The sequence below is a fragment of the Fusarium pseudograminearum genome, chromosome 1, assembly GCF_000303195.2.
Source record: "Fusarium pseudograminearum CS3096 chromosome 1, whole genome shotgun sequence".
Taxonomy (NCBI): domain Eukaryota; kingdom Fungi; phylum Ascomycota; class Sordariomycetes; order Hypocreales; family Nectriaceae; genus Fusarium; species Fusarium pseudograminearum.
Window position 1 is genome coordinate 5,702,747 of NC_031951.1, and position 20,078 is coordinate 5,722,824.

Here is a 20,078-nt window from a genome sequence, read left to right on the forward strand (position 1 = left end):
CAGGTCGAAACATTACCCGCATTCAGACTAACCATTATGACCAATTATGTATATTCCGAACCAGTATTACGAATACGAAAGGGCCATGTCTGGTGTTCAATTCGTTGCTCATGAATCTGTGGATTGTCCGCGGATGGCTCGGATAACGTTAACATAGTTAACTCCACCTTTTTACGTTGGTTATAGCAAGATCCGCGGACAGGGGTTAGAAGACCGAACGATACCCGATATATATCTTTAATGTAATAGTAACTTTGCAGTTGAGGCATATGTCAATGGAAAGACAAAAGAAGCGTCCCGGTATAGGCAACTGAATAATCATTCCGTAATACTAAGGCTCGTCAACCGTGAGGGAATAGTGTTGCCATCATACAAAGCTGATCCCATCCAACTACAGCTTCAGTTTCTGGTAGTCAATCTTGAAACTGAACTCATCCTCCCAGTGCATCGCCCAGTACCGATCCCAGATGGCCTTTGTGACAGGCCCGACCTTTCCGTCCTTGACTGGCTTTCCATCCATGGTAGTGATAGGCATGATTCCTCCAGCAGTAGTACACATGAAGATCTCATCGGCTTCATAGGCCATCTCAACAGGGACATGCTCCACTCGAACTTCGTGACCACACCACTTGGCAGCGTCAATCACACTCTTTCTGGTGATTCCCTGCAAAACGCCTCGGTCGGGGGTGTAAATGACGTTGTTCTTGACAAAGACGACGTTGAAGCCAGATCCTTCGGTGATGTTTGTGTCGCCGTCGGTGAGGAAGGGGTATTGAGCTCCCCGGTCGTAGGCTTCGAACATGCCGCGGGTGAAGTCACTCCATTGAAGGTTCTTGATGGTGGGATCCATGGATCCGGGAGGGATTCGACGAACAGTTCGTGCGATAACAGCATTACCGCCGACGTACTGAGCCTCGGGGCTCATGACCCAGACGTAGGGTTGGACGATCAAGTAGAGGTGGTTGTTCAAGACCTCACCAGGTTTAGCCTCACGAACAGGCTTCAAGCCACGAGTGACAATCAGCTCAACAAAAGCATCCTTGATTCCACTCTTGGCGAGCATGTCGAAAAGTGTCATTCGGATCTCATCGCGGGGAATAGGGAATTGCATTCGCATCTTTTTGACGCTTGCCTCGAGACGGTCGAGATGGTCATCAAGACGGAAGAAGCGACCATCCCAAACTGCGGGGACATCGTAGGTCAAATCGCCATGCATGAATCCTTGGTCCATGAGGGGAATGCGGGCTTCGTTGAGGGGGACGAGCTTGCCTTGGATCCAGGCAATGCCGTTGGCGAAGACGTTGTCGCTTGCTTCGAGAGTGGCCTGGCGCTGGGCATGGCCAGCGAAGATCTTGTCCATGGTCGACATTTTGGCGGCTGCTGATATGATACGGAACAATGGCAGGAATTGAAGACGAAAGAGAGGACAGAAGACTTTATAAGAAAGGCACTTGACAGGTGGTCAATATGAGATAAGGTTATGTTGGTGGTTCAATCTGATCAAGACACGTCTTCACACGGATCAAGTCTCGTGAGCAGAATTACAGTTCGATTTATAAACCCAATTGCGTTGGGTAAGAGGATTTGAGATCGAAATCGTTGAGGTCAATTGCTCGCACAAAAACGCCGTTCTATTCCGTTTTTGTATACAGTATGGCCGCTCTTGTGCAACCCCATTCTCTGTTACCAGTGTCATTTATCTGTTACACAAGATTGAAGATCAAGGGTAATTGTATCACCTTGATTGCGTAACTTGGCTCCGATCACTGGAGAGATTGTACTGAACAAGGTTTCTCACAAGCCACAGAAGCCATTGTGTTACTCGATGACCTGAAACTTACGATATCTTCATTGGCACGAGTCTCGTTCGTGCTACCGCATGACCATTGCTTCGGGTCCAAGATTTGAGTAGCAAGTCATGGGACGTTTGGAAACTGCGAGACTGGCCGATGTCAACCTCAACCGAGATAAAGCGCTTGATCATGAGTGGCGTTAGAGTTGTTGTGAGATAGTCACTACGCAAAGATATGGCGACCCTGTACAAAGCAACAAGTATTATTAAATTCCACCCATACAAGCCTGATCATGCAATTTAAGATACTTCGTCTTGATTAGAAACTTCTGGAAACCTAATGTGCCACCCATTCCCAACCCTCATGTCCGTATGTCAATCTGTTATGCTGTAATAAAATTCCCTTCACTCCATATCCTCCGCCAGAGTAACACGAACATTCAGTCCATGGTCTCGGAACAGAGCATAACTCTCAGAAGTCATAGGGTTAAGCGGTTCAACGAGCTGAAAGTCAAATGCACGAAGTAACTATTTGTCAGACATTAGCATAGATCACAAGCACCAATTCTGTCAGCATCTATTCTCACCTCGAAAAAGACCTTGTGCAACTCCATAAAGGCAACGGGCTTCCCAGCGCACATCCAGCGTCCGTTGCCAAAGTTCATCTCGACGTTGCGTCGCATCTCGGCAAGATCGGGTTCTTGAAGATCGGTAAAACGCTCAGGTCGAAAGACATCGGCGTCGGGTCCAAATAACTTCTTTGAGCCCATAATGGCGGGGAAGTTGATGGCAATTGATGTTCCTTCAGGGACAAAGTGTCCATTGATAGTGTCACCACCTGGAGGAACTTCTTTCGACTGAGGTCCTGTTGTCACTGGCCGGATACGAAGACCTTCGTAAATAACCGCCTTGAATTCATTAGTTATATATTACTGGTGTTCAAGGCACATATGGGTATACTGACTTGCAGGTAGGGCAGTTCTCGTGCCTGGGCAACAGTGATGGGACTAGAGGCGCGTCCCTCATGTATCGCCTTTCGGATATCTTTTTTGAGCTTTTGATAAACACGAGGTGATGAAATGATATAAAACATAGTGACGCGAATAGCTGCCGCAGTAGTGTCGGATCCTGCAATGAACATGAAAAGTGCCTCGGCTTGGGCCTCTCCTTCCGGAAGTCCAGAGGCTTTCAAGGAGCTCTGAGTATAATATGTCAGAAACCTTGCTCACACACTAGATCACGCTATACATACCAACATGTCCTTCTTTTCATTATTTTCTTGACTGTAGCGTGCTCGGACTTTATCATTGGTAACTCTTGGTAGCCGTTAGCGTAAATTCCTATCGTGCCAGGAAAGACCTACTTTATCAGAAGGCCGATCCCATGAGTATCGGTTTCCTTGGGACCAAGGTATTTCAGAAACAAAGGAGAACAGAACACTGCTCGCATCCACGGCACGCCACTTGTCATTGCCATGAGTGGCATATGCTCAGCTACTGCGTTGTAGAAGCCGTATGGATCAGAGTCTGAAGCACAGCACCCAAACTCGGTCCCCAACGCCACCTTGGAAATAACATCCAGCGTAAAATAAGATGATACATTGATGAGGGACATAACACGAAAATCCCCACTGGCAGGGTCAGAGACATATTTGCGACGGATGAGTGAAAGCAGATTGTTCACTTGCTGATCGACGACACTTTCGAGCTGAGGCGTGTCGCGACCACTGTACGTAGGTGCAAGACGAGTTTTGATTCGATCATGCTCAATTGGATCCCGTACGCCAAACATGGTCTCGTGGTATGGGTTCAGTCGGACACCATCAACCCAAGATGATTTGCGATAGGTACTCTTTCTTGCAGACATGCGCTTGACCACCTCTACGTCTGAGGTTGCAAGAAGCTCTGGTCCTATACGCACCAGTGAGCCGTACTTTGTCTCGAGGTCCAGGAATGAAAAGTGTTGTTTGCCGCTGTATTCTGTCCATCCTGCCCACGCGTAGGTGAATCCTGCGACCCATGGGCCTGGGATGTGTTTGAGGCGATTCCATGCGATCAACGCAGTCGCCAGCCACCAACAGGCTACAGCGGCCAGCAGAACAACCACGGCACCTCCAGGCGTCTTGTAGTCTGATAGACTGTTCAAGTCCATTGTTTGTTTTAATGGTAGGGGTTGTCTTGAGGTGGTGCTGTGATGGATGTAGTTTTTGCTGCTCTGTATCAACTCGAGAGAACAGCAGGTATGTGCGTCTATATGTATTCATTTCCCCGCGTCATGCATGAAGTCCATTAAGGACAGCTATAGTATGTGATTGAATTGCCTTGATTCTCTCCTACATGTGCCGCATAAATTAAAACGCCAAGTCCCATTACGATTGCTCTTCCCATCTCTTATGCAGGTTTTTCGGTCAACTTACCCATCTCATTTCCATTTGTCCCGCATATGCTCTATAGGGCTTTATGCAGCAGCTAATAGTCGCCAATGATCCCGTCTTACCTGCAGCTTCGCGTATCAGGTGCCCCCTCTTCAGCTGAAAAGATCCAGTGTACAGTAGTATTGTCTCTTGTCTCTGACGTCTTTATCACCAAGATGCAGCTTTTAATTGCACATATCACATACCTTGCGTGGGGTGAGTAAGGATATCGTTATCCGAGTAAACGATTAGTCGTCAATGTAATTGTTGCCACTGTGACAAACATGCTTCCGTTGCAGTTATAGTACCCTCGGATTGGACTGATTACGAACAGCGCCTTGATACTGGGGTTACACAGCAACGCCTCGCGATGAAGTATTTTAAGTTAAACACGGAGGCGGATAAAACGTATTGACCGCAGCTCGATATTAAAGATCGTCAGTGTCGAGACTGCTTGAAAGCAACGTCTCCGTGGTAGGTCAACGATACGGGGTGCTTTGATGTTTTAGAAAGAGAGAAAAAAGAAAACGAGGGAAGGAAAAAGAAATCAAAGTATAAAAGGAAAATAAAGAACTGCACTGCTATTTTTCGACGGAGGAGGGTTATCCTACCTGCCCATTTGGGGAAGTGAGACATGCATAAAGAATGACCAGTTTCTATACCTGATACGTCAGAAGCTGGCATTGAAGCAAGAAATCCTGATAATGAATGCCACATGTCAATCGGGATCGAGTCCGATAAGAATACGAGTGTAATAATGAAAGATGTAATGTCGTATTGACGCTATTGCTATCTAAGCTAATAATTGCTTTTTCGTGTACTAATAATAAACAGAAATCTAAATACAAAACAGTTCGTAATAATCGTGATAAGATATGTCATTCTAAATATATGCAATGGTAGCATCCTGGTTCCAGACTCATGGAATGCTCATGTTCATGTCCTTAGTAAGGAGGAGGGGCGTAGTAGGGAGCAGATGGCTTCACAGAAGCAGTGGTGGTGTGGAGAGTCTCAGCAGTCTGAGTAGTCTCGATCGGCTTGGGAGTGTGCACAGGAGTCTCGTACAGCTTGGTGGTAGAGCGGTAGAAGGTCGTCGTCTGGTTACCGTGGTTGCCGATGTAGGTGGTGGGCACGGTAGGGGGAACGTTGTTGGTAGGAGCGGGAGGCTGGTAGACGCCAGAGTTGGAAGGGTGCCACTGCTGGATCTGAGTGGTGGCTGTGGCGTAGACGGAGGAGGTGACCTGGCCGATGGGGCAGTCTGTGACCTGAGGAGGGCAGGCAGTAACAGTGAAGTACTTGGTAGTGTAAAGAGTGGAAGTCATGTTACCGGGACGAGGACCATAGGTAGCTCCAGGTCCGGGGATGATCTGAGTCTTGGTGACAGGGCAGATAGTGGTAGAGAGCGCGATGGTCTCGGTGACAACATGAGGGCCTTCGGAGCAGTCCGGGGTACCAGGAGCACAGGCAGTGACGGTTCGGATAGCGGTGGTGTAGATGGTGGAGGTGGAGTAGCCGGTTGTCACAACGTGCTGGGTAGGAACTGGGTAAGGAGGCTCGTTACCGCCAGCAGGCTTGGTGGGAGCAGGTTGCTCAGGCTGATCAGGCTTGCCAGGCTGCTCGGGTTGCTGGGGCTGCTCAGGCTCAGAAGGCTTGGTAGGGGCAGACTGTTCCTCAGTGACAGGGCACACGGTAGTAGAGATAGCAATGGTCTCGGTGATAACATGGGGACCTTCGGGGCAGTCGGGAGTACCAGGAGCGCAGGTAGTGACAGTTCGGACACTGGTAGTGTAGACAGTTGAAGTGGTGTAACCGGTGGTCTTGGCTGGCTCCGTAGGGTGAGGTCCGGTAGCATGAGGCTCAGTAGGCTTGGGCTCGGTAGGTTCAGGACCAGTGGCTTGAGGCTTGGTCTGCTGCTCAGTCACGGGGCAGATGGTGGTAGAGATAGCGATGGTCTCAGTGGTGACATGAGGTGTAGCAGGGCAATCGGGAACATCAGGCGCGCAAGAAGTGACAGTGCGAACGTTGGTCGTGTAGACAGTTGAAGTGGTGTACTCGGTAGTAGAAGGAACAGCGGGCTGAGTAGATCCAGCTCCAGATTGGCCTCCAGTCACAGGCTTGGTAGGGTGCTCCTCTGTGGCAGGCTTGGTGGGCTGCTCTTCAGTGGCAGGCTGAGTAGAAATAACCTCAGTGGGATACACCTGGGTAGCGGGCTTGGTGACGTGCTCCTCGGTGGTAGCGATGGTCTTGGTAGATCCGTTCTCCGTGATGATGACCTTGGTGATAGGCTTGGAAGGAGTAACCTCGGTGACAGGGCAGACGGTAGTGGAGATGGCGATCGTCTCGGTTGTGACATGAGGACCAACGGGGCAATCGGTCACATCAGGAGCACAAGAGGTGATGGTGCGAACGTTGGTAGTGTAAACAGTCGAAGTAGTCCAGTCAGTGGTGCTAGCAGACTCGGTAGGAGCAGGCTGCTCCTCGGTGCCAGTGACATGAGTAGACTGCTCTCCACTCTCGGTAGGGACGGGGTACTTGTTGCCGTTGGTAGTAATGGCCTGAGTCTCAGTCTCGGTGGGCTGTTCCTCGGTTGCGGGCTTGGTAGATCCCTCGTGTCCAGTGACAGGCTTGGTAGGCTGCTCCTCAGACTCAGTAGCAGGGACAGTAGACTCCTCGGTGGCAGGCTTGTCTCCAGTCTCAGTAGCGGGCTTGTCCTCAGTGACGGTCGCAGGCTTGGTGTGCTCAGCCTCAGTGACAGGGCAGACTGTTGTGGAGATGGCAATGGTCTCGGTAGTGACGTGCTTGTTGTTTGGGCAGTCGGGGATCTCAGGTGGGCAAGAAGTGATGGTTCGGACAGCAGTTGTGTACACGGTTGAGGTAGTCCACTGGCTAGTTGTCGCAATTGCTGGCTCAGTCTGGCTGGGGGTTTCGGAGCCAGTCTCTGTTCCAGTGCCGGCGGTCCCAGTGTGAGGCTTAGGAGGAGGGTAGACACCAGTAGATGACTCAACAGCGGGTTGAGTAGATCCAGCTTCAACGGGAGCAGTCTCAGTTCCGACGGGAACGGACGCAGTCTCGGTCTCGGCAGGCACCGACTCAGTCTCAGCGGGAGCAGTCTTGGTTCCAGTCTCAGCAGGAACAGTCGCAGTCTCGGTCTCGGCACTCTCAGTGGTCTCAATGGTAGACTGAGCAGGAGGAGGGTAAACACCAGTGGAAGTAACACTCTCAGTCTGCTCGGGAACCTTTTGAGTCTCGGTCTCGGTCTCGACAGGGACAGAGGCAGAACCGGTCTCAGTACCAGCCTCAGGAGGAGGGTAGGCACCAGAAGGAGTAGTACTCTCAGTTACCTCAGGCACCTTCTTGGTCTCAGTCTCAACGGGCAGAGAAGCGGTGCCAGTCTCGGTGTTCTGGTGCTCAGACTCGGTAGATCCAGGGACCTGGTACTCGGGAGTAGAAACAGGAGTCTCACCCTTCTCAGTAACTGGGCAGATGGTAGTTGACACAGCGATGGTCTCAGTGGTCACGTGCTGGTTCTCGGGGCAGTCAGGAACGTCAGGAGGGCATGATGTCACAGTGTAGACGTGGGTGGTGTAGACGGTTGAGGTAGTCCAGCCAGAAGTAGAGGCGCTCTCGGCTTCGGTGGTCTCAGGGAGAGCGGGCGCAGTGGTGTCGTTGGAAACATCAGTGGTAGTAGCACCCGAGCCAGACTCGGTGGTGACGGTGCCCTCAGGTGGGGGGTAGGCGCCAGTAGAGCTTCCGACAACGGTAGATCCCTCTTTAGTCAAATCGGTGCTCTGGGGAGGAGCAGAGTCGGAAGTAGCAGTGAGAGCCTCAGTGGAGTCCTCTTGAGCGGGCTTGGTGGAGTCGGTCTGAGCAGGAGGAGGGTACAAGTCAGTTCCGGTAGTAACACCAGCAGTGCCAGCGGCAGTGGTGACATCGGCAGTAGACTCTTCAGCAGACTCGGTGGTTGAGGCACCCTCTGGAGGAGGATAAGCGTCGGTTGCGACGGTGGTACCAGCAGTGGCAGCAGCAGTAGTGACATCGGCAGTAGACTCGTCGGTTGCGATGGTGGTTGAGGCACCCTCTGGAGGAGGATAGGCGTCAGAAGGAGTGTTGGCAGGAGGAGGGTAAAGGTCAGTTGCGGTGGTGGCACCAGCAGTGGTAGCATCTGTGGTAACAGCAACAGTAGATCCTTGTGCAGACTCAGTCGTGGGAACGCCCTCAGGAGGAGGATAAGCGTCAGTGGGAGCAGAAGCCTCAGCAGTAGACTCTTGTCCAGCCTCAGTTGATGGGCCATTCTCGGGAGGAGGATAAGCATCAGATGGAGTGTTGGCGGGAGGAGGATAAGCGCCAGTAGGAGTAGAAGCCTCAGTGGTCTCATCTACAACAGGCTTGCTAACGGTCTCAGTGGCAGCAGACTGAGGAGGAGCATAGTTGGTAGTGTCTTCAGCTTCGGCTTCGGTGGTAGCGACAGTGGGGACAGCAGGAGGAGGAGCATATTGGGTGGTATCCTTTACGGGAGCCTCGGATGTAGGCTGTTCAGGAATAGGAGCCTCAGAAGTAGGAGCTGGAACCGGAGCTTCGGAAGTAGGTTGAGGAGGAGTGTACTGAGATGATTCCTGCGCAGCAGGCTCGGTAGGCTCAGGAGTGTCCGGAGGAGGGTAGAGATCACTCTCCTGGTTGGCAGGAGGAGGATAGCTTCCCTGGTCAGAAGGAGGAGGATAGCTACCCTGGTCGGCGGGAGGAGGATAAGGGTTGGTTCTCTTTTCAACGGGAAGAGCGAAAGTTTCTGTTTCATAAACGATAGATGTTGAGTGTTCTTGAGGCAGATTGTAGTCTCTTGGCTGGTGTCGACGGAAATCTAAAACGCCCGCGTTGGCCGCGCCAAAGGCAGCAGCAGTGAGAAGGAAGAAGCTTCTCATTTTGGAATAGTTGCAACGAATGTTGTAGCGAATGAAGTAAGAAAAGAGATATAATGGAAAAGGAAAAAACGAAAGTAGAAATTGTTTACTGTTGGTTTGATGCTGATAGTGAAGAAAAAGAGAGAGAGGTGAAGCTGAGATGGACAGGAATCTTTATACAAAGAAAGGTATCAACCTTGATGATGATCGACTGCCAGGGCTTGATCCATCTCAGCTTGCTTGGTTTGATCCGCGTCAAAAACATCGAATCATCCAAAATTGGAAAGACCCCGTCGAATACGGGCGCTTGCATGGAGAATATGGCAGGGTGAGGTCGTTCAGGGATGCCAGATTGGGACTGATAGGGCGGTCAGTCAATTGGTTGGTTGGATGAGCTGAAAGCGCGTATAGATCAAGAACAAGAGTGGATGTCAATTCCCTTGTCAATTTGTCCAAAAATACGTCCTTGACGATTCGCGGTCGATCATGAATGAAAGTGTGAAAGTGGGCAGGAAAAGTGGTCTTCTCTGGTGGTGGTCGGGCCGCTTGAGAGTCAGTCAATCACTTGGTATACCCTTGTCTTTTTGCCTGTGACATATCATGATTGGACATGGGCATACGTACGTTGCCCAACGATGGAGTAGTTCGTTAGCTCTGCATGAACGTTCTAATAATGAACAGTACAGTATGTCTTGACTCGGAGCTTTAGCTTTGGTCAAAGAAAGCATGTTTCGTCTGGCTGTCAAGACAAAAAAGACAAAAAACCTGCACAATGGCTCGTGTTTGAACTGGGGGTGATGTGATTGTGTGCTATTATTGGCACTCGAGCCTAGTCTCTTGTCGTCTCTAGTACTAGTCGGGCCACTGAGCGCCTATAAACAGATCAGCGCATGCAGGTTATGGTTGGTCCATCCCTCATTGTTCCAGGTATCATCCCTGCAAGCTTGCTCCTCCAATGATTGGGGCTCTGCGGCCAAGCAAAGTCTAGAAGACACAAATCAACTCACCACGTCAAGGAACTCTGCATTAGCATTCACTATACGAGACGGAACTCTAGGAATAGAAAGAGTTCAGAATAGAAAATCTTGAGTTTTTTTGCTGTTCAAGAGCGGGGTGATGCTTTTCTTAGACATGGTCTGTCTCGCTGTCGGCATCTTGGAGCCGGAGCCAAGTCAGTGACAAAGGACAAGAACAAAAGGTACTTGAACAAAGAGCGTCTAAATGTCTCAGAGACGAAAGATCGTCATTGAGATGAGATGAAAGTGAATGTGAATGTCTTTTGTGCGGAAACGTAACCTGAAACAAATGGCGTAGTGTTGGCGCTTATGGAAAATGGTTGGTTAGCGCGCGGTTCCTTTCAGAAAAAAGCCACTCATCGGGCAATGGCGCCAGCATTTGAACTACCCGGGAGTAACAAGGAATTACCAAGTATAGAGCTAAAGGTGTCAATATCTCACTATAAAAGGCAGAATATGCAGTGAAGTGACTTGATAAATAGTTCTGGGTAAGTAGACTCAGTTTTGAAGCGTATTGTACTTTAAATTTACGGACAATGTAGCGTTTGGTCAGATTTAGTGAGATATTGGGGACTTGCCAACGATAATCATAAGTGACATGCTTTTCCGTCTATCAACATCTATACTGCATCAGAATCCATGTAACAGCATCTGCAACCTTTGCTGGCGATGCCAAGTGTATCTTTACTCCCACTCCGGTCATATACTGGTACTTTGATCGTTCAGACAACTTCAACAGACTCTTTTGTCTCGTAGCTTCCAACTCATCCAGTCCCTCAGCAGCTCCTCTCATATCATCCACCCCAAACTCTGTCCTATTTCCCACTAGCTCTCCTTTGACACGTCTCTTTCTCGTATCAACTGCAGTATCCGCTTGCAGAACCATCAAAGGCACACGTCCGTATTCAGGCTGTTCAACGCCAGACGGGTCCATGACAGAAAAACCTTCTCCACCGTCACAGTACTCGGCTATTTCCCTCTCAGCTGCTGCCCAATGACCCGCACGAGCCTCTTCGTCTAATAAAGATTGCCACTCCTCTTCGCCTAACCGATGACAATCTCCATAGCACAGCTGTAGCGAATCAGACCCTGATAGTTTCGCTTGGACTGGCGGCCCAGTCTTTGCATCCACAAATACAAAGCCCTTGAATTGTGCCAGATTTCTCAATTTTGTGAATTCCCTCAGTATGCTAGCTCCGCGGGCGTGGCAGACCATGATACAAGGTGGTGCAATCTTTGCAGCTCGTAAGAGCATGTGGTGCAATCTTTGCAGCTCGTAAGAGCATGTGTAATTCCATAGCCAAAGCCGCAGGTGCTCTGGACTCCTCTGAGGAGACATTCTCACTCTGCCCGTATCCAGCGCGCTCGTAGCTGACCACAGCCATGGAATCTGCTAGCAATTTGGTGACGGCTGTCCATTCTTTGATGCTGCTGCCGATGTCGGGAATGATGATCACAATCGGGTTGTGGGCGCGTCGGGGCGGGCCGCGAACCGTTACCTCGAGTTTATATGAACCCAAATCCACAAACGTTGTAGAATTGTGCTTTATCGACATGTTTGTAACATTCCTTCCTGATGGTCTTTAGAAACCTTTTCAAGTATAATACTCAGTAGAGTTGTAGAGTCGCCAATATCAGATCTGACTCAAGAGGGGCATCAACATGCTATCTTATCTTATCTTATCTCTACCTGGTATATCTCGGACTTGTCTCCGAGGCTTCCATCCGATCATCACAACAAACACCACTGCGGGCGTAGCGGAAGTACGGAACTTCGGAATTGCAACTGCTGGTTCACGAGCTGCTTTCTTATTCGAGGTGGACCAGGTTTTTAAGTTGTATTCATGGGCTGCTTAGCCTACGCCTATTCTTTAGCGCATGTACTATCGCACTCTAGTCCGTCGCCCTCATGTTCTACCCCGTAAAAGTAGAAGCCTGGAAATGCCATCACGAATGATGCTTTCATATAGCGATTTCTTAGATTTAGTAGAATTTACGTGCAACGTCAAGGTGACTATACTAGTAAGAATCCTTGAATTAAAGGTCACGCCCAGTCAGTCTCTGGTACCATTTGCAGATAGACATGAACACATCAAGAATACTGTGTGATCGAGAATCAATTCCGGTAGTACGGTTCTCGACTTGAGGTGACACAAAATCTATACTATGATCCTTACTTCTGCATTATCTCGATTACCCCGTTCCCCGTTCCAAGATAGGGCACATCTAAGGGGAGGGGTTACATCCTGCCTCGGCTGAAATAGTCGAGAATGAAAAAAAAACCTGCTCATGTCTATCAATATATGGATCCGCCCATCTCGGATACATCTTGTCCAATGTCAAATAGGCCATACTAAGTAACCTTAAGATTTACTTTAGCTTGGGATGTTATATCGTCAGTGTAGATCCTTCTCTACAGTCATCCTTCAGGGGCCAGTCCATCTTTTTCATAGCATATCAATGAATCACTACTTTCATCCTGTAAACCGTTATAGTACCAGGGTGAATCTTTGACCTTCACTAGCTTTCCTCTATCACTTGCTGTCATGTATGATGAAGTCGTGCGAGGTAATAGACGTTGCCACATCATGTGTTGCTTCATGCTATGCTATGCTATGCTATGCTTCTCACCACAGATACCAAAACAAGCAGTTGCGGTTATCATTCCCCCTCAATCTTCGTTCCAGACTCAATGAACGAAATTGATAGCCGCTTTCTAACTTGTTTTGCTTTTGGTGTCTCGTTCTCCACATGGTGGCTCCTTTCTGATGCCCAACTGCCTAGTCCTTCAACGATGCCTGACATCGTTTGATTGCATTGAACCACACACTAACAAAAAAGCACGTGTATCATGTTGAAAGATTATCGAGAGGTCATAGTTATATATCATTTTAGAATTCTATGCTTTCATGTAACATGTGACAGATTTATTGCATCACAAAATAAGGATCATGGTTGAAGCTTGTGCTTATCCACAACTTTGACTCCTGTTTCAGGTCCCCCCTTTGAACCATATAGATATATGACACGTATTATCATCACCAAAAAAAACGTTGCATCTAGTATCGATCGAATCTAGGACTTGATCAAGTTCATATCCTGATTTCTCGCCAGATGCGTCATTCACTGGCTAATGCCTAGTCTGTATGTGTAATTGTGTAAATGAATTAATGCTATCATTTCTAACGAATTGTCGCTTTTGATGCTACGCATGCCCTTAAATCAATGATGGCTACCTTGCCATATCCTTCCCAAGCTCTACAAAGCTGTTGTTGTTGTATATGTAATTGGTGTATCTATTCCGAGTCCGAATCCTCTTCGATCGCTGGTCTGGGGTTGCAAATCAAGGTACCAGACCATGTGATCAGATTTCCCACCCTTCCTTCTCGTGTATCCATACTCTCGCAGCCACCCTGCGCAGCAACCGGTGCTTGTGCCAGGATCTTGGCGAAGAAGTTTCTGGCGACCTCGTTGCTGGCCTCCCACTGGAAAACGACACACTCGTCCACCTTGTCACCGGGCTCCTTACCAGGAGCAACGATGGGAATGAGCTGATGCCGTCTCTTCTCGCGGGGCAGGTCCCACCAGGAATCCATAATGGCGGTCCAGAGCTCTGAGCCGTACCCTTGACGGCAGTGTTGGGGCTTGATAAGGAATTCGGCTTCAGGCCAGCCGGAAATTGAAGAAGACATGGTGAGAACATCTGGGAGACCACCCTCGCCGATAAGCTCGCCGGTAGACTTGAGAAAGGCGCCGAACCACCAGTGGCATTGGTCGTCTTGGACTAGAGAATGGAGTTGTCGTTCGGACTCGTCCTTGTCTTTGTTGGCGCGACCACGTGCTGTTGAGTAGACTTGGAGCTCTGGGATTTTGCGAAGCTCATGGAAAGCTTCTAGGTCCTTCATTGTGAAGGGGCGGACGACAAGGCGCTCAGTCTCGATGGATTTTCGTTCGGAAGCGCCAGGGATGGGGCGTTCGGGAAGTGTGACAGAGTAGCTGAACCATGGCGTCATGCCTAGCTCCTGAGCCTGCTCCTGGCTGAGGAAGATCTGGAGAGAGGGCAGGGCCTGTTTTAGTGGTGCCATTGTTTCCATAGTGATTGTGTAGTGTCAAGCTGTGTGTTTTGTCAAAGTTGGTGCTAACGATGACTACTAGAGTGAGTTATCGAAGTAGGACAAGATTGAAGAGTTGGGATGAAATAGATAATGGGGTATTAGTAGGAAAAAAAGAGACAGTCCCAAGTGCCGAAATGACAGTCTTTAAAGGATTGTCTCGTATGATGTCGATTTGGTGCTAGCGACGTTACATGGTTAGAAAAACGGCAGAAATGAGCGGTCAGTTCACCAAGTTGCTATGTATTTCTCGCTTCCTTTACGACAAGTCAAAGCGACGAGGGAGAAAAGCCGTTGGGCCGGCAAGGGCCAAGCAGGGATTGCAGCGCCGGGTAGCCAAGCATACCGGCATTAGCAAGGGTTGTTCGTGGTGGAGAGAGTTCCAGTGGAGAGAGGAGGAGGGAGGTAGGATTGGCATTGTTTGGAGCAGCCTCACGCAAGCAAATATTAACACAATGAAACCTTGCTCCACCACAATCCTTTCAATTGATTGAGACTAGAGCTTAGCGGAGATGAGTTTGAAGTAATAGCAACAACTGAGTTCAGTTGGCTCTGAAACTGTCACTGTCAAAAAACAAAAAAACACAGACCCAAAGAGAACCTTGTCTCATTCATTCTAGCCCTTCCCCCGAGGCTATGACACTGACACTGGGCTTGTCTAGTCTGATGCAAAGCGAGAAAACAACGCTAGCACAACCCCCTGAAGGGCCCTGACGCTTTGCTTTAGCGCAGGTCTATTCGCTGCCAAACCGTTCATCCTTACTGGAAACTGCATAAATACGATGGTTATACAGTGCCGTGTCTCACAACACTATGCGCATTCCTTACTGAGGCGTCGGTCACGTTGAGGCTTACAGCGTACGCTTTGTTGCTCGACTCAGCTGTAATGTTGTGATGGTGTGTGACAAACTTCTCGCTTGACTTTTTACCACGTATGGTAGTGCATCATTGACATACTCTAGGTTTGAGGGGTCGCCCCGTCATCTCCAGCCCTGTTTTGTCGCATTGGGGCAGCGATCATCAACCAACAGACAGTGTGTGTGTGTGTGTTCTTTTTGTTCTGCTCTGTTGTTTTTGCAACTGTCCGTGACCTTTCCAAACCATGTCGTTCCTATCTCCCCGCGGACCCCCCGTTACATGTCAATCCCCAAGCGACAGTGTTCCGTGTCAGATTGGGGAGCGATCAGCAATTATATGGATCCAGGGAAGATCTGCTCGGCATTTCATTTTAAATAGTACAATCTGTGCTTCCAAAGACATTCCAATGCAGATTCTCCAACGGCAGATAATTTATCTATCTAGTCATTTCCGTAGTGATATCCCGCGGTGGCTTTGACTGTAGTTGTCTTTCATCATGTGGCGCTGTCACTACTGTCCCGGTAGTGAGTGCATACTTCTTGGCACTGCACTGTAACCTATCCATCCCTCCACGGCTGTTGGGTCCATAACGTGACAGGAACCCCTGGTCACCATCTGCATATAGCTCCCCCATGACTAGGTCTACCTGTTATTATGTACCGTTTACAAGAATGAATATCTAATTAAGGGGAAACGACGTAGTATCAGGTTCCAAGTCGTAAATCATCCCAGTTCTCTGGGTCCGGGACTTGTGCATTCACATTCCGAGCGGATCAACCCGTATGCGAAATTTCTTCATAGGTCAAGCTTGGGGGGGCTACCCTCGAGATGAGCTCCAAAGTAGCTGATCCTAGAAACAACGACAAGCTTCCGTCTTCCCGTTTGCACGAGCCGTCCGACGGTCGACTTGTTGGCGCTAACGGCTGTTTGACAAATGGGCCCGTCTTGTTAGTCTATGTAACATGGAAAATTGGAGATCCAGTATCACAGTGAGACGTTACAACAAGGTATTATCAAGGGCAGACCAACAGATTATCTATCATACGATCTAACCAACAGGATCTACCCAACCGTATGTTGTTCGATCAAGATAGTAATAGATCGTCCTTGGACATATGCGTCCTGAGACAACTCCTCAGGGATGAACTTCAACAGGATACCTTTGATGTTTGACTTGTACATAAACACCGCATCGTATTCAAAGTCGTGTCAATAATTCAGATACTCATTACGTATGCCACCATCTCTAGATAAAAGCCGCAGCCAACAAGACCAACTTCAAATTCCCTGTTCTTAGAATCCTCAACTAAGAAGCCTAGGCAAACGGCAGCTCCTGTGGCATCGACGTGGAATCACATCCCGAGAACCTCCACCAATCCTGATTCGTTCTAACAAACAACCAACGGATTGCCACCATGGCGATCCAAGGAAGCGGTGGGAAAGCACTCCAAAGCCCACCTTCAAACGTCTTATCGTGAAGGACCATAGCCAAAGGCAAGATCTCATTGCGGTGAGATGCACTCTTCATTCCTTGGGCGCCCAAGTCAGCTGCCACTTTGTCGAACCACGCTCCCCAGTCGCACTTGTCGGCGTACTTTTCCAGACCGACTAGGGTATCGATTTCGTTCTCCAAGTGCGTTCTCAGAGTGGGCATGAACGAGTCGATGATACTCTTGAGCTTTTCGCCGTCTAGTTCCTCCTCTCCTTTGCGTACTTTGTCAACATACGCCGTATAGTCCTCGAGTCCCGTGTGGAACAAGTGATGTTCTTCAATGTTGGCGTCCATCAGGCCTGGTACTCCAGCAAGTCTGTTGATCTCGGGGAAGATTTGTGTCTCTTCGCTGTGATGGTGTTCTAGCACTTCTTGGCTCCATGCCCATGCAAAGTTGGTGAAATCTGATTTGTCCTTTTCTGTTCCTCTTGCAGCGACGTTGACCGCTTGAAGATAGATGGCATTTACGCCTCGGAGTAGAAGGTTGTGCACAACTGTCATTTCCGCGGCACATCTCCTAGCTCCCTCAGCTCGCTTATCAGGCTACATTATATGGTCAGTGGGTCAAGGGTCGTTGTTGAGTATCTCGAGACATACATACCGTGTCGCCGGACTTGGACGCACTGATTAATGTGAAAGGGCCATCAACCCACGGCTTCTTTGTGTCACTCATACTTGTGATTTGACATTTGGGATTTGGGATTTGTGTTAGAATTAAGATGTTGGTAGCTGATGAGAATTCACAAGTGGCACTGAGACGATTAAATACTTGATCACCTTCAAGGCGCAGCTTGGAGGTAAGCTGGTGCTGACGTGGGATTTCTTAGTCTAATGCCGTAACCAGTAAATCTACGTGTCAGATCAAAGTCGTAGGGCTACGAATTGATGCAATAATGCAAGCGTATTGAAGATCTATCTCCCTAAGCCACAGGCCGTAAACTTAAATAGGAAGATCATTCAACGAGACAAGCTTTTCTGGTCTGTCAGAATCCTCATTTGTTTTGAGAAACCTGGTTTAAGCCAATGGTCTCCAGTCTAAAGGATGAACTAGATGACGCTGTTTGGGATACCCTTGCTTGCAGGATTGCTGACGTATCTATTAGGGTCCGGCTGATTGGTTGGGTAGCGTTATCTAAACGATCCATAGCCCATCTAATCGATGAAGAAGCCCACTCAAGGCGTTTTTGATAGCTATTTGTCTAGTCTGTGTGGGAAATGTGGCTGTTTCAGCCTTCAGTGAAACAAATACAGGATCCCAAAACAGCATTTCCATTCAAAGGGCTGAGTGTTGACTCGGCAGTCGGAACTATTGTTAAATGACGTTATACTTCCAATAATCATTGATACGCGAGAGATGTAGGGTAGCCTTCACGACTTGCGGGCATGAACTGTATGAGATACGTTGCAGAATAATTAATTAAACACCCATGGACTATATAACAATAATAGCAGCACTATAGAGAGGGCTTGTAGAAGGGATATTTCTCGTCCAAACAAACCTCGACAATCCAAAACCATATTAAAGTGTTCGTTTCGACGAACACTTGGGATACATACTCGTGTGCTCTCGGACCGGAGAGTTGCGAGCTACAATCATGAACTTCGGCAAACAACGGCTAATTGCCCGTATTGAAATTAACCTGCTAATCAATTATCCACTGAATTACTTCATTTCAGCATGACAATCGCCGATCAAATGGAAAGCCTCACAACCCCCAAAACCCCCAAGAAAAACCCTTGGAAATTAGGGCAACAGGCCACATCCATGACTGACCACCATGACACGACCTTTTCCCAAGGACCTGGTTGATGTGGATTAGGTCTAGACTACAGGTACCGTGGAACCACGATGTTACCGTTGTGAAAGGGCTTCTGGACGAACCCTGGAACCAACGCTTCGTACCGCTCTCAACTGACTGTGTCCACTCTCCCCGCTGCGAGTGCTACCCTTATCCCGTCCGTCATCAAACCTCGGTAGGTCTTGGCTGTCGTCAGCTGCTTGGGATGGGTGATGCTTGCTAGCGTAACGGTACACGAGCACATTACTGCATAAAGTTATTCATGGTTCTGTTCGGCTCGGCTTCTGTTTCACTAGGCACATTTTAACGGAAGCTATAACTGGTGCCTATCGTATTGTAATCTCGGGACCATCAAATAATTTCCGAAACCTAAATGATTCCAAAGACAGGCAATATATACTTCTGCTCAAGCCTCGTTCTTGTGTTTGGACAAGGTTAAGAAAAGTCAACACTAGTCTAGACTTTAGAAATCGCAATACACCATCAAATGAGATGAGATGTTTGAGCAAGGCAAACGAATTGACAACCGTGCTCATTCATCCATAATACCTCGGTAGATATCTAGATACTTGGCTGTGAACCATCTGTCGCAAGCTGATGTTTACGGGCGTTATCTTCCATACGTGCAATCCTTGAGTTTCTCTTGGCCTGCTGCTTTCGTCGCAAAATAAACAGAACCGCACCGACAATTAAGACAACACCTGCCACAGAGCCAACAACAATGCCAGCAATAGCACCGCCACTTAATTTCTTTGAACCACTCTCTTTCTTCTCCTCATCAGAGTCATCGTCAGAGGTATGAAGATGCGTAGCAGTTGCACTAGGATCAGCTGTTGCACCAGCCGCTTTGTCATCGTCACCCGGTTCTGTTGCGTTGAAGCAGGGAATAGCAAATTTGAAATCTGCCTTTGAGACGAACGTGATGTCCGCGCATGCGTAAAATGTTTGATTGTGAGGAGCGTCCCAGTCGGCGCGGTAGATAATCTGGAGTGTTGCATTGTCGCCTGCTGAAACACTTGACGGCGCGTCGGGAACTTTGACACAGCTGTGTCCTGGGTTGAGGTCTGAAATACTCTTCTCTTGGATGAGAGTCTCGAAATCGTTGTTCGATGAAGGGTCTTTGTACTATTAGTCTAAAACCAATGAAATACTAGATGCGATGAAAAGCGTACCACTTGAATATGAGATGCTGATCTTTGTGTTGTAGTAATCATCCTGCGCAACAAGGGAAACAGCACCGCCAGCTATAGGGAAGAGTCAGTAAGATGTATTCAATGGAAAAGACATAGAAGGATTTGACGTACTTAGAGGGAAATCGGTTCTGTTCCCTGCCCCGGCTCGCGAGCCACAAGGAGCCCTATTATCCATGTCTCCCGACCAAACACGGTCTGGAGGCCACATGAAAGCGGCAGGGCCCATCTCCTCATCGGTGACGGTGGCGTTTGTAGGTGCCTCATCTTGACCCAAGGCCAAAGATGCCAGACTCAGAAGAAGAAGTTTCTTGAACATTGTCGAACTGAAAGCTCAAAGCTTCACTGAGAGAGTGGTACGCACGAACTTGAACAAAGAGGGGAAACTGGCGTTGGTGATATACTGCTAGATGGACTGTCCCTAAAGTCCAGCTTTCACATGTGTGTGAGGGACTTTTGAACTGCCAAGCTATCTCTGGACCTTTTGGATGCAATGAACCAAGCAAAAGTG

The 20,078-nt window shown here is 48.7% G+C and overlaps 7 protein-coding genes across 7 annotated transcripts, besides 3 other annotated features; all 7 read right to left on the reverse strand.

Annotated features, from left to right (window-relative positions):
• Positions 1–391: 391 nt before the first annotated feature.
• On the reverse strand, positions 392–1,369 carry FPSE_11392 (uncharacterized protein; the record flags this gene model as incomplete). The annotated part of the gene is made up of 1 exon (XM_009264509.1): positions 392–1,369. One exon carries the CDS (start codon positions 1,367–1,369, stop codon positions 392–394), a length of 978 nt encoding a protein of 325 aa, XP_009262784.1.
• An 828-nt stretch (positions 1,370–2,197) lies between these two features.
• On the reverse strand, positions 2,198–3,943 carry FPSE_11391 (uncharacterized protein; the record flags this gene model as incomplete). The annotated part of the gene is made up of 5 exons (XM_009264508.1): positions 2,198–2,320; positions 2,380–2,700; positions 2,757–2,990; positions 3,045–3,108; positions 3,156–3,943. 5 exons carry the CDS (start codon positions 3,941–3,943, stop codon positions 2,198–2,200), a joined length of 1,530 nt encoding a protein of 509 aa, XP_009262783.1.
• A 769-nt stretch (positions 3,944–4,712) lies between these two features.
• Positions 4,713–4,778: a repeat region.
• A 371-nt stretch (positions 4,779–5,149) lies between these two features.
• Positions 5,150–9,121, reverse strand: FPSE_11390 (uncharacterized protein; the record flags this gene model as incomplete). The annotated part of the gene is made up of 1 exon (XM_009264507.1): positions 5,150–9,121. One exon carries the CDS (start codon positions 9,119–9,121, stop codon positions 5,150–5,152), a length of 3,972 nt encoding a protein of 1,323 aa, XP_009262782.1.
• A 2,185-nt stretch (positions 9,122–11,306) lies between these two features.
• Positions 11,307–11,672, reverse strand: FPSE_11389 (uncharacterized protein; the record flags this gene model as incomplete). The annotated part of the gene is made up of 1 exon (XM_009264506.1): positions 11,307–11,672. One exon carries the CDS (start codon positions 11,670–11,672, stop codon positions 11,307–11,309), a length of 366 nt encoding a protein of 121 aa, XP_009262781.1.
• Positions 11,673–11,782: 110 nt separating this feature from the next.
• Positions 11,783–11,802: a microsatellite.
• A 914-nt stretch (positions 11,803–12,716) lies between these two features.
• Positions 12,717–12,741: a microsatellite.
• A 671-nt stretch (positions 12,742–13,412) lies between these two features.
• On the reverse strand, positions 13,413–14,201 carry FPSE_11388 (uncharacterized protein; the record flags this gene model as incomplete). Its single annotated transcript, XM_009264505.1, has 1 exon — positions 13,413–14,201. The coding sequence occupies one exon, from the start codon at positions 14,199–14,201 to the stop codon at positions 13,413–13,415; it is 789 nt and encodes a 262-aa protein (XP_009262780.1).
• Positions 14,202–16,401: 2,200 nt separating this feature from the next.
• On the reverse strand, positions 16,402–17,251 carry FPSE_11387 (uncharacterized protein; the record flags this gene model as incomplete). Its single annotated transcript, XM_009264504.1, has 2 exons — positions 16,402–17,121; positions 17,180–17,251. 2 exons carry the CDS (start codon positions 17,249–17,251, stop codon positions 16,402–16,404), a joined length of 792 nt encoding a protein of 263 aa, XP_009262779.1.
• A 1,687-nt stretch (positions 17,252–18,938) lies between these two features.
• FPSE_11386 (uncharacterized protein) lies at positions 18,939–19,886 on the reverse strand (the record flags this gene model as incomplete). Its single annotated transcript, XM_009264503.1, has 3 exons — positions 18,939–19,495; positions 19,550–19,621; positions 19,682–19,886. The coding sequence occupies 3 exons, from the start codon at positions 19,884–19,886 to the stop codon at positions 18,939–18,941; spliced, it is 834 nt and encodes a 277-aa protein (XP_009262778.1).
• Positions 19,887–20,078: the final 192 nt, after the last annotated feature.